The 14,290-nt window shown below is 40.6% G+C and overlaps 1 protein-coding gene and 1 non-coding gene across 2 annotated transcripts; one reads left to right on the plus strand and one right to left on the minus strand.

Annotated features, from left to right (window-relative positions):
* Positions 1-7,391: 7,391 nt before the first annotated feature.
* On the minus strand, positions 7,392-14,072 carry LOC120561091. Its single transcript, XM_039804046.1, has 4 exons — positions 14,017-14,072; positions 12,264-12,978; positions 9,527-9,563; positions 7,392-8,996 (listed from the first exon to the last, which is right to left on the minus strand). Exons 2-4 carry the CDS (start codon positions 12,930-12,932, stop codon positions 8,290-8,292), a joined length of 1,413 nt encoding a protein of 470 aa, XP_039659980.1. The 5' UTR covers positions 12,933-12,978; positions 14,017-14,072; the 3' UTR covers positions 7,392-8,289.
* trnai-aau lies at positions 10,888-10,961 on the plus strand. The gene has a single exon. It is a non-coding gene; the product is annotated as a tRNA-Ile (tRNA).
* Positions 14,073-14,290: the final 218 nt, after the last annotated feature.

Consider the following 14,290-nt stretch of genomic DNA (forward strand, 5'->3'; position numbering starts at 1 on the left):
GAGCAAGAGACAAAGACTTGATTTAGGGAAAGTGTTGTTACATAACTTAGGCAGTTTAATAAAGATGCTTTAAAGCTTCATCCCAGTGTAATGCAGTATGATCACATCTCCCATCCATCCCTGTCCTGGGAACATTTCACTCCGCTGCTGCCAGCACGTTTGTCAGGTTTCTGACTGCTCTCGGTATTGCGTGATGCTGCAGTAGGTGCTGTTAATTGTTTAGACTGCCATGGTAACAGAATACCGATGTGTTGGTTCATACCTGCTAAAGAGGGAAAGGCTTGGCGCCTCAGCTGCAGGATACAATAGGCAGAGGCACGTTGGAGCTCGAACATCACAGTTATTACAGCTGAATAATCACAGCATCAATGATCACAGCAGCTGACACCCTGCTGAAGGAATTCAAGCCTCATCATGAAGCCTTTGTTTCAAAGGAGGGGTCCGAAGAAGAATTATAGTTTGATTCAACCTGCGTTGTGGTTTTGGCACCATTCCTGTTGGTTTAACCATTCATTCTTATTCAGGAATTTTAATTAAAGCTGGGGGAAGCAGTTTATGCCTTGTTGGGCAAAAATTCCATGATAGTCACTGATCATATTGTAATTCAAATGGTCTGAGAGAAAAAAAAACTTCTGCATCTCCTCCTTGGCCCTATATTTAGGCTTTAGTAAATCTATCCTGTGACGGGAGACTTTGGCCAATCACAGGTCATCTCAGAGAGCGTTCCTATTAGCTTTTCTGCCAATGCAGATGCGCGAGCACGTTCCTTATGTGAGGGTTTACCATAGCCACCAAGGCTCAGGGCTGCAGCTAATTCAAGGCTAAACCATTAGATAAGAGACTTTATTGTGATCAATCTATATACTGTACATACAGTAGAGGAACGAAACTGTGAAAAAAAAGTAGTCCCCTTCCCGTCCCTCCCTGGACATTTGCTGTGAAAACAGTTGGGAGAGCTAGTCTGCTGGGGTTAGCCTTTAGTCTGGCACGAACACTGACTTGTTTACCGTGTTTACGTTTCCTCTCACACAGCCTCTGGCATCTCCTCATTTGGGTTGGCAGCAGCCTGCTACAAGGACCAGAGGTCGAAGCTTCGGAACCGCATACTGCTGCCATCCAAATGACGATACGCCAGATGCGGTGTGAGAGAAAATAAACACGGCAGACAAGCCCGTAGTTTAGCCTTCTTCTAACCCTAGCTCACAGTTGCGGCTAATTCAAGTTCACACATAAGAGAAAAGACGTGGGAGCTCAAATATAATATTATCTAAATTTAACTCAAATTAATACTGGGACATAGTAAATTGAGTGTGAGAGGTAATGTTAATTTTCATTTGTGATAAACAATTTTCATTCAACCAGACATTGGACCGGTAACGTTGTGATTGATTCAGTCATAATGCAAAGAAGATGTAATGCTGAGCTGGTAGTCTCAGAATCAGAATCAGAATCAGAAATACTTTAATAATCCCAGGGGGAAATTATTTTCGTTACCACTCCAGGTATACAAACAACAAATAAAAACAACATATATTATCAATAATTAAACATATATATAATAAAAACAAATATACAGTAATAATATATAAAATATGAAGTGTACAGCGATAATGTGCAAATAGTGCAATAAAAAGAGAAAATGAATTGTCTGTTGAGATGATTATAGTGCGATAAAAAAAAGGAGAATAGATTGTCTATTGTCTATGTTTGAGATGAGATGATTACAGAGAGGGGGTGTGTGACTCTCTGAGGGAGGTGTTATAAAGTTTAATGACCACAGGCAGGAACGATTTCCTGTGGCGCTCTGTGGTGCATCTGGGTGAGAGGAGTCTTCTGCTGAAGGTGCTCCTCTGCTGGGCCAGTGTGTCGTAGAGAGGGTGGGAGACATTATCCAAGATGGACTGAAGCCTGGACAGCATCCTTCTCTCAGCCACGGTCATCAGTGTGTCCAGCTCCTCCCCCACGACATCACCAGCCCTCCTAATCAGTTTGTTCAGTCTGTTGATGTCTGCGACCTTCATCCCACTGCCCCAGCACGTGACAGCGAAGAAAATAGCACCGGCCACAACAGACTGATAGAACATCCTCAGCATCGTCCGGCAGACGTTAAAGGACCTCAGCCTCCTCAGGAAAAAGAGTCGACTTCTCGCTTGCCAGACCTATCTCCACAGCACTGCGGAGTAAATATTAAATGAAGTTAACTGTTCACACAATCCAGTAACGTGAGCTATTTAAATTAGCTTGATACATGGTTAAACATAATTTGCTCTAACCAGTGTATCGCTGTGTGTACTTTTTCCTTAGCCAATCGTCCCACTACATCCAAGTTAGTTAGTAAATGCCATTAACATATTTTTGGAAATCTTTAAAATCATTCCCCTAAAGAAACAAGCAGCCCTGCCTTGTTACACGATCCAATTTTTTTTTTAACTTGCCATTTTCAGCGAATAGCTTGCTAACTCGAAGTTTGTGGATGTTTCCCGAAACCAACGGAGTTTGGAAGGCGACGGAAGATCCGTCGGCAATGGATGTTCCGATGCTTATCCGGTAAATGAAATGTCATCGATTCTGACTACTGAGCTGGTAATGGCTTACTTTATCATTAATTTAGTACATAGTATACAGTACTGATTGAGTATGTAGTATGCAGTGCATTAGTATGCAGTACATTGGTATGCAGTACAGTAAAAGGGTGTCCGATAAGAACTGAACCAGAGATGTCTGACTTTAAGATCCAGGAATATTTGCTGAGCTGCCAGATGAACGACAAGTGCAACGTGAAGTTGAATGTGGTTGTTCCGGGCTACACACATCACTTCAAGAAGTCTGAAACCAGGGGCAAAGTCTGTCAACAGCTGCAGCGTTCGGTACTCTTGAGCTGTCTGAGAGCAAGTGATGGACAAGAGGGCTCGATGCGCTGACTCGTGGCACTGATTGGTCAAACGTCCCAAGAGAGAGCGAATGCTATGGCATCTTCTACAACAGCTGACTAACACATTGTTGATTTTCAGGGGATTTAATGACAATAAGAAAAATATAGGATAATAGTAGCCCTATAAAGCCATCTGTAGTGGTTGATTTAACTTGCTTTCCACCTGTAGACACTGAGTTTTATGAAATGTTTGTTAGCAGCCAGGTAACCAAACCACACCATCTGAAACCAACATGATGAGAAGAAGCTATTCAGTGTGTTGAGTAATATCAAATGAATACTTGGTTGCAGACAGCAAGTTTATTACAGACTGCCATGACAACTGGGAAACAAACAGTTGATATATTTGCATAGAGATTGTTAATAGCCTAGCATCATTTAGGGAGTTATTTTGAGATGTGCCTCTCCCGTCTGCTCTTCCTGCAGCCCGAGGCCTGCAGCAGGTAATGTTCGATTCACAGGGTCAGGGTGTTGATCTGCTGGAAATTAAAGTTAAATTAAAATTAAACTGTTGCAGCAGAGTTTGTTCTGAAGCCCAGAAATGCAGTGGTGGAATGTTACTAAGTACATTTACTCAGGTACTGTACTTAAGTACAAATTTGAGGTACTTGTACTTTACTTGAGTCGTTTCTTTCCGTGCCACTTTCTACTTCTACTCTACTACATTTCAGAGAGAAATATTGTAATTTTTACTCCTCTACATTAATCTGACAGCTTTAGTTACTAGTTACTTTACAAATTAAGTTTTGCAAACAAAACACATGATCAGGAATGCAGAAATGACAAAGTAGTGTTTTGATGAAAACACTACACAGCTCCCAGTTAATATGCAGCACAAAAATAACCTACATGTTCTTATTGTTTTAAATTACATAATGAAGTTACATAATGAAATTCAGTCTGGAACGTATAAAGGACTTTGCTGTTCTGAAAGTGTGTGTGTGTTGTGTGTCTGCTGTCAACGAGTAATTAGTGTCAATTATTGTCAGCTGTGCAGCAGTGTGATCATGGCTCTTAGATCACCAAGCGGTTTTCTTTTGTGTTTCTTTGCCTTGCTTTTGTTGTCTAATATCTTTGTTGCTTTGTGTTCCTTGTGTCTGACGTGTCCTGTATTTACATTCTCTCCACATGTTGTGAGGCATCATGAATGGTGAGGTCAGGAGTCCAAGTTCCTTAATGTACCTACACATAGACCGAGAAACAACTTTTTTTTTTTTATATATAATTCATTATTTAATGCATGATGTCTTTTTGATACTGCCAGGACTAAAATAATCATGGAGAGACACTGAATCCTCTTTTTATTTACTTATTCTTGAATTTTTGGAGTCTAAAAATACCAGAAATTTCTTGGGTGGAAACATAGCTTCTATACAGTTCTGGCTGTAGGTTTTAAAAATGTGATAACATATTCATAAGTCAAACTAGAAACCCTCATTTGCTATGATTTCTTTGTAAATTATTTGTAAATTATTAAAAAAATTAGGGCAAATTACCAAAACATTCTGTATTCAATATTTTGAATAAGACTTAAATGTCTACTGGAATGTCTACCGAAATAATGAGAATGCGTATGTATGGATGGATGGATGGATGGATGGATGGATGGATGGATGGATGGACGGATGCATGGATGGATGGATGGATGGATGGACGGTTGGATGATGGATGCATGGATGGATGCATGGATGGATGGATGGATGGATGGATGCATGGATGGATGGACGGATGCATGGATGGATGGATGGACGGTTGGATGATGGATGCATGGATGGATGCATGGATGGATGGATGGATGGATGGTTGGATGTTTAGATTGATGGATGGATGGATGGATGGTTGGATGGATGGATGGATGGATGGATGGATGGATGGATGCATGGATGGATGGATGTGTATGAGCTGCCATTTTATTATTTATTATTATTTAATTTAGCATTTTTTTCCATCGTTGTTTGTTGGATTCCTAGTGTATTTCACTACACTTCCATGCTGATGTTGTTTTTGCGTATATGTAGGTTCTTTAAACATCACTTAAACATGTATCATTATGTAATTAAAATTAAGTAATTAAAAAAAAGCTTAAATTATGTGCAGAGTAAATGATGATGTGACAAAAGCAGGAACTGGAAATACAGTTTTCATCTGGTCGTCACATGAAAGTGGTTGATGGATCGATGATTGTTTCACTAAAACATCTTTGATTCATTTTAGGATTAAAGTTTCTGTTTTGGTTAAATCGAAACTTATTTTGGGGAGTTGAAATCCTGTCGTGAGAGTTGAACATCTCCGCTCGTCTGCCTCCTTGACCTCCTCTACCTCCACACCCTCACTTTCCACCACAAACTGCTTTGCCTTTCTACTCATACCACTGTCTAGTCCTTTCCTTCCGAGGAAACATTACCCTCTCACTTTTCGTGCAAGGAGCACATTATTCATATTTTAAAGGCATCTTCCTTGCGGGCTAAACTCTGGTGGGTTGATGCAGGGGACGCCAAGTAGAGCCAAGAAAAACAAAGACAGCTGTAGTACGCCGTCCTCAGGCTGAATATTTGTGGGAGGTAGAGGTAGCGTGCAGGGCACCACACAGGTTATGACAGTGTGCACAGGAGAAACCTCAGCTATGAAAATGACTTACTGAACCTGAAGGTATCCTCACAGTGAACTCAGGTTCAACTCACAGTCAGGTCAGTTACTAAACATTTTACCTTTAGAAGACCTGATTATGAAAAGATATTGATGACTGGCGTTCTGATTCCCAATAATCACATAATCAAGATTACTGATACTCACAAGGGATTCAATCAGCACTCAAACGTATAGTTTGACAGAACATTGGAACTGGATAATTCTGTAAAACTCCAGATTATTTTAAACGACAATGAATGGTTAAAAGAGTTCTCCACAGATGTACCATTGCACTCCTATAGCATGTTAATGGACTGCATTCATAAAACGCTTGGAGTGGTCGCTAAGAAACCGCTTTACAACGTAAGTCAACATTCACATACACAGTCATACACCGGTGGCAGAGGCTACCATGCAAGGTGCCAGCAGGAGTAATAAACATTCACACCAACGAGCAATTTAGGGTTCAATATCTTGTCCAAAGTCACCAGGGATCGAACCACCGACCTTCTGATTAGTTGATGACAGCTCCTCAACATTAATATTCTAACATTCTTTGTGGAATCTATTAGTTTGAAATGCCTATGCATCGTATATCGGCTGTTTACTTTCACCACAACTTTAATAGTGAAGATATTTCATCTTTTTTTGCAGGTCCTTTTGCAACACGGCCAAAATGAATGGAGATCAAAGACTGCTGGAGTTTCATTCACTGCTTGCCTCTTCTTCATCCTGAATGTTTGCAAATGCATCTCTATTAAATCATGCAGCATAGCGGGGGTTACGCACAGGCTAAAGTGGTCTCTTTCAGTTTTTCTGGGTCTTTTTGTCACGTTTAATTTTTTTAGAAATGCAGAGACATCAGGGCAGTGGTGATCTGGAGGAGTTTATAAAATGACAGTAGGCGAAAAATAGTTCCAAAACGTTGAGGAAGCCAAAAGACCAGAGGCCTGTACTACGAAGCAAGATTTGGCGTTAACAAGGTAACTTCAGGTTCAACCCAGGGTTTTGTGTATCACGACGGTGGATCACTTGTTACCGGGTTAAATCGCCGTGGTAACTCATGCTGAAGACCTATCCTGGTCGGGAGCAGGTTATGTTGGAGATTAGAGATCAACGTTGTAAAAGCTCCGCCTACTGACCAATCAATACTCGATTGATAACGGCGTCACCGTTCTTAGAAGATCAGGCGGAGCTCGGTGCGCGGAGAGAGAGAGGCGCGCTCAGAACAGTAAAAACAGAGAGCGACAACCCCGTTAACATTCCCTGATGGGTATTTTTATGAAAGATAGATTTTGAGCAGAGGGAATTAAGTATAGGCTATTTATCGGCTTGTTGAGCGGTTTGAATTATGTTTTTATATTTTTTATTTGCTCTCACGATCACTTACCACTGCCAGGGTTGCAAATGATAATATAATAGACTAAAGCAACGACAGTTTATGGAAAGCACAAGTGTAATTATGGTCAGATCTTGTGCCTGACTGATAATAATAATAAATCCAGGGCATGTTGATCTTGATTCGTAGGCCTCTGGAATCACAGAAAACTGGAACACAAGACAAAAGGGGTAGATTTACTACAAAGAGACTAAATACACAAGGTAACGAGGGTGAAACAAGGGACAGGTGACACAAAGTTCAGGAACAGGTGAAATGCATCAGGGTGGGGCAGACAATCAAAGGCGGGAAGGCAGGAAGTAAAACAAGACATAACAGGGGAGAGAGAGAGAGAGAGAAACTACAAAATAAAACAGGAAAAACTCCAACAGAAGCTCACAAACGTGACACTTTTCAGTAAACAAGAAATCATATCCAACTGGACATCATGGCTCTGATATCATAAGATTTATTGACTGATTCTTTGGTTTTACATTATACACAGTGTTCAGGAAATCAAATCAATTCAGCAAGGAGTTTACATAAAGTAACTAATGTCCACATTCAGGCTGAAATGAAGGCGTATTGCTCAATACAAAAAGATTGTCTCATCTTGATTGCATCCTAACGCGTACTGATCAGTCAATATAACAAGAATGGAATATAACATAGATCATTATAGTGAACTTCAATGGCTCGTTTCCATACTTAAAGTCATACAAAAGGACTTTGCAGATCCCATACAGAGATCCCTAAGATATGTGCAACATTAACACTTATTACAGTGGTTGATACATGGAAGGGAAAAGAAAGTAACACAGAGGAAGCAAAAGTAGAAATGTTGAGTCCTATTTCAAAAGTATGTATTTCACCCTGAGCTGTGATTTTTTTTTAGAGCAGCAGCTAATGATTATTTTCATAGTCGAATACTCTTGATTATTTTCTCAATTAATCGATTAGCTGTTCAGTCTATAAAATGTCAGAAAATGGTGAAAAAAGTCGATCAGTGTTTTCCAAAGCCCAAGATGACGTCTTCAAATGTCTTGTTTTGTCCACAACTCAAAGATATTCAGTTTACTGTCACAGAGGAGGGAAGAGACTAGAAAATAGTCACATTTAAGAAACTGGAATCAGAGGATTTTTGACTCAAACCCAATTAATCGTTTGATAAAATAGTTGGCGATTCATTTTAAATTATTATAAGGAATATTCTTTGCAGCTCATAATTTTGTTTACTCTTTAGTAAACTTTAGCTTTAGTTTCCCCTCCATCCCATCAGAAGGCCATACAGACGTGGATCCTCGTTGCATCTGTTTCACAACAGCACCGTTTTTCAGGCCCTTACACCCTCTCAGAAGCTGGCTCGGCAGACATGCTTGGTCATGAGAGTGCAGATGTTTTGCCCACAGCCCCAACACGGTTGCTTGATGTGTGGAGAGGCCTGCTGGGTCTTTCTCTTACACAGTGAACACACATCCACAGCACCGCTATCTCCTGCATCGTCAGGATTCCTTAGACTGTTAGCTAGAAGCTGCTGAAGCTCTGACAGTACAGTGTCTGGTGCCTTTGCAATGCTTGTTACCTTCACTCTTTTGGGATCAAACACACAATCTTCCTCAAGGCCGCTGGGCACGGCTTTCATGCCACAATTGGGGGGCACCCAGGCAGTATCATATCCCTGCGTGCTCCAGGTGTACTGCATAGGATGGTTGTCAATGTCAATGCGCTTGACACGGCCCACGCGCACCCGTAACTCAAGGACCACGCGGGTCGAAGGGTCATTTTTCAATGGATAACGCTCCGCCTTTTTCTTATCACGGGTGACATACACGCCCTTACCCAGCATGCCACCTGGTGACTTCTGAAAGCCATTGGCAATGATGAGCCGTGCGTTGGCAACGCTGGTGCCATGAAACATGGTGTAGACACCGCTGTCTTTGGGCGTCTGAGACGCCTCCAGCTCCACACGAGGAGAGTCATCATCATAGGTCACCTCCCAGCCAAAGAAAGGCAGCGACATCTTGTCTTTACAAGGGATGCTGTTCAGGACCAGCAGCTCTGTGAGATTGAATGCAAAAATGGCACCATGTTATAACAAATTCATGAGAGATTGAGAGTCACTTTTCATGACCGGTGACCCATGACCCATAATATTTAGTGTCCCAATTAGGATTTTCAGCTATATTCAGTGTTGGGGAGTAACGGAATACATGTAACGGCGTTACGTATTCAGAATACAAATTATGAGTAACTGTATTCCGTTACAGTTACAATTTAAATCGTTGGTATTTAGAATACAGTTACACTGTTGAAATCAATGGATTACATGACGATACTTCTCTGTTTCACGAGTTTATTCACTCTGACTAAATTAAGGCAACTCTATGCATTTTCCAGAAGCCCCGATATGAAATCAAAAAAAATAGCTATTTGCGTGATCAGTCATAATGGAGTCGGAACCGGCACGACAGAGCCAGGGCAGGAATAAGTTTCTATCTTGGAAATTCAAACAGCATTTCACATTAAAGAACGAACAGGGAGAATGAAATATAACTGTGCAGTGCAAGCTGTGCTTGCCAGCAACCAACCTCCTTTCAGCGTCCAAATTACTCCACCTCCAACCTGAAGAAGCATCTTAAAGTAAGCTATTTTTTTAATTAGCCAAGGGTAGTCGTCTGCTGTAGTTTTACTGGTCACCTTGCTATTTTAACGTTGACGTGCGACTTTACATTCTCCTACGTGCTGATTTACTAGCTCCAGAGCCGTTTAAAGACTGACTAGCCCCGTTTGACATGCTAGCTAACGTTAGCTAAAATTAGCTCGGTGGTAGCAAGACTGCGGTTAGATTTTTAGTAGGCGCAGTTCGGGACTACCAATACAATAATCTATCTGCTTGTTCAGGTACCCATTCAGCTAGTTGGAATAAAAAGAACACACCATTATAGGCCTGTTTAGTAAGCTGGATGTGATAGCTGCATTCCTACACTTATAAAACGCAATTCAATGTGGAAGTAATCCTGAAGTAATCCAAGTATTCAGAATACGTTACTCAGATTGAGTAACGTAACGGAATACGTTACAAATTACATTTGTGGGCATGTATTCTGTATTCTGTAACGAAATACGTTTTGAAAGTATCCTTCCCAACACTGGCTATATTGCGGGTATAATTTTTTTTATATACTTAACCACACACTGTATTTTGATAGCAGCAGCTACCAAAACTTGCCAATATAATTAGAAAGAGAAGAAACATGTCTGACTATATAACATATGTCTGTCTTTCATCTATAGCCTACTTTAAACTCTATTGTCACAGAATCTGATGGGTAACATAGCCGAACGTAAGAAATGACAGATAGCCGAGTCACTAACATATGTGACCCTATGTTAATAGGATGCCATTTTTCGTCTTTAGCTACAAGAGTTAACCCATCAAGGCTTAATGCTAATATAGATACTAATGTGGCGTGAGAAAAGGCTCACTAATCAATACCCTAACAACACAAGACAAACTACCACCTGAATGGAAGAATATCAGTTAGATTTGCAGAAAAACACCAAAATTCTTTTAAGCTAATTTACGTTTTTAGTTGGGACACTTCCAACTTATGTCAGCCTTTGACGTTGAGTTAAATTACTTTAACTGACTTGTACTGTATAGTTAAGTATTGTAGCCTACTGGTTAGTTCTCTAAATCTAGCCTAATTGCCTATAATCTCATTTAAATTTGCGATTTACATTAACTAGTAGCAAAAACAAACCTAACCTTACCGTCGGTATGGAGTCGTTTTCGTTCTCTAATCTCGATAACTTTCACTTTCTGTTCAGTAGGCCTACCGTAGATTTAAAGCTCCGTGTGCCTTAACGATTTCAACTTTCGCTTTATACACGGAGAATAGATGCATTTTATCCTATTTATATATATAACTTCATTCCCGTCTCCCACGGCCGGTTAGCTCAGTTGGTTAGAGCGTGGTGCTAATAACGCCAAGGTCGCGGGTTCGATCCCCGTACGGGCCACATATTTTTTTTGTTAAGGGGTTGTCAATAGAATACAGCTATTTCCCCTTGACATAGAACTGAATTTAGGCCACATTATTACAGTTAATGTCAGCTGCATTAACTAGGTAAGGGGGCAAGAGCTACTGCCCACACAGGTCTGACAAAAGCCCCAGTTCGAAAGTGTAGGAATTGGTTTTGGTAATATGATTAATTGTAACTTCTTCTGGGAATATGTACTACTAAAACTCTCATGAGAAGGACCTTGGGTGCTGCTTAAGTAACAGATATTGAGGCCCTGTCTAAATCTAGCTTAATCTGGCTGATAATGTGCAAGGCCAAGTGAAAAACAAAACCAATAGAGAGTGCTATGAGAAGCTGTATCCCTTTTCCTTCTTTCAAGACATAGTTTTGACCTATATACTATATATACTAACTCGCTCATTTTAGTGATCCAGTGCAGACATCCAGGGACAGCAGCTCAGTATTTATCTTATCTCCGTTATTCTTGTTTTTATCTTTTATTCTTATTTATCTTGGTATGTCCTTGACTCTAACTCATACCTGAACATGTCCTGTGATTCATTCTCACTGCTGTATCTACAAAGACACCTGAAATTCCAAAAGAGATAATATAGGTTTATTTCAGCTTACCGTAACAATGCCGTTACTATTTGTTCCATTGCTCTGCCCTAGAAATCCAACTACATAAGTTTGTGTCGTGTAAAGTGGAAAACTCACTTCAGACTGCAGCAGGCACGTGTGTCTCCCTGTCACATGTGAATAGGAAAATGAATGCTGTCACACTTTGTACTACTTGTTCAGTTTTTAACCACAACTTTGACTGTGAAGTTATTTTCTAATCTTTTGTTTGCACTTCTTTTTTTCGGGACTTGCAAAAATGAACGTTTCATTCACCGCTTTTCTACTCTTCACCGCCTTGAATTTTGTAACAGCAAAAGTATGAAATTATGAATCTTCTCTAAATATCATAATATCATATCAAACATAAAGACATTATGAGTCTGACAATGTAGCAATGTCATTTATTGGCTTTCCTGTCATTTCAGTCACATATTTTATCACTGTCAGACAGGAAAAAGTCATTTGTATCATCATAATGCATGCTGATCAGAGAATACAAAGCTAGTGTTGTAAAAATACGTGCTATGGTTTACTTTACTATAAACTGGTCTCAATTTATGAATGAGATTTTCACTTACAGAGATCCCCAAAACATGTCCAGAGTCATGTTCCAAAATGATTACACTCTAAATTTAGACTTATTATTCTAATCTATATCTACTTCCCTCGCCCCTGTCAGGGTTTGGCTGGACAGAAATGCTTGGACATGAGAATGCAGATCTTTTGCCCACACTCCCAGCACTTTTGTTTGATGTGTGGAGCCCCCTTCTGGGTCTTCCTCTTACACAGTGAACACACATCTGCAGCAGCGTCACCTCCCGATCCAGGTCTGCTGGAGGTTTTTGATATAAGCTGTTGAAGTTCCTTCTGTATAGTGGCGTTTGGTGCCTTTGCTATGCCTACCACCTTCACTCTTTTAGGATCAAACACACAATCCTCCTCCAGGCCACTGCGCACAGCTTTGAGGCCACACTGGGGGGGCACCCAGGCAGTGTCGTAGCCGTGCGCGCTCCAGGTGTACTGCATAGGATGGTTGTCCTTGTCAATGCGCTTTACACGGCCGACACGCACGTGTAACTTGAAGACCATGCGGTCTGTTATGTTACTGTTTAATGGATAATGTGCCGCCTTTTTTATATCACGACTGACATACACTCCCCTTCCCAGCATGCCACTTGATGACGGTTTAAAGCCATTGGCAATGATGATCCGTGCGCTGGCAACGCTAGTCCCATGGTACATAGTGTAGACACCCCGGTTTTGGGGTTTCTGGGACGGCTGCAGCTCCACGCCAGGAAAAGAAGCACCATCGTCGACCACCTCCCAGCCAGAGAACTGCACTGACATCCTGATTCAGGAGGGTGTTGTTCAAGTCCGGCAAAGATATGCAGTTCTGTGAGAAATGAACACAGGCATGTGGCATATTATGAGCAATCAGGGTGTAACTTTTACTTAACAGAGGCAAGTAAAAGCAGTTGAACCATGTGGTTGGCTCAGACTTGTCCTGTGTCTTTAAATACACTGTAATTATGTTTATAACTTGTCTCAATGCGGCTTTATGTTTTATTTAAAGCACCCCGAATAGCCTTGTTGTTGAGAGGTGCTATGCAAATTGTTATAGGTTTTTATTTATTATTTAGAGGGTCTATTTGTGTACGCTGCTGGACCTGGTTACCGATGTTGTACTTTATGTCTTATCATGTTGAAATGGCAATAAACTAATCTAAATCTTAATCTGAAATGAACTTGCCTTGACTTGCGTCTTTTGTTGTTTCCTCATGGGGATTTAAGTGACCTTTTTGCTCATTGAGTCACCTGTGTTTGCTTCCTTGTCTGTTCACTTTGTACATGTTGCTTGATGGTCTCAGTAAAAGTTGCCAACTTGAATCTTGATGGCCTTGCTAGTTTCAGTGCACTCTTATTTGATTCGTATTCCTTTATTAATCAGATTCAACTTTACTTTAACATTATGGCTTGTGAACCACTGGCCTTCATGCTAACTTATATAACCATAGTTGTAGTTGTGTGTGTCAGAAAGCAAGATGATTTATTTATATAGCACAATTCAGACATAAAGGCAATTCTTAGTGCTTTACATAAGCATCAGCATACAAAGCGAATGACTATATAAGCATAGAAGTGTAGGAATGACCACCTCTAAACAGCCTCAGTGAAAGCAATGGCAAACAAAAAAGTGTTAAGCCTCGAAAAAAGAAAAGTAGCCTACATAACAATCTTTTTTATTTATTTATTTTTTTAGCTTTTTAGAACACAGGACGAGTATACATTTTAACCTGTGTCAGCCTAAACACTCTACATGATCATGTAGCCTACTGTATCATGACTGCTGCTGGTTATTGTATTCCCTTCCTCTATAAATCTAACAAAGTAGCCTACAAAGCATTTAAACGTAAAAACACTGAAAACTTACCGTCAGTAAGATGTCGCTTTCTCTGTCAGCTCAGTAACTTTTACTTTCTGTTTAGTAGGTTTCATTTACTGTTCTGATTACGTCACAATCCGAGAATACTGTTCAAGTTAGAGCGTGGCGCCAAGGTCTCGAGTTCGATCCCCGTACGGGCCAAAGAATCTCACACGTCAAGGAAGGTGTTATGGAGGACGTACCTATACATTTATAAGTCCATAAATGCATGGATGAATAACACACTGCTTTGCTATTGACTGAGACTGCGATCACACGGTCA

Source organism: Perca fluviatilis, chromosome 6, assembly GCF_010015445.1.
Source record: "Perca fluviatilis chromosome 6, GENO_Pfluv_1.0, whole genome shotgun sequence".
In the NCBI taxonomy this organism is placed as follows: domain Eukaryota; kingdom Metazoa; phylum Chordata; class Actinopteri; order Perciformes; family Percidae; genus Perca; species Perca fluviatilis.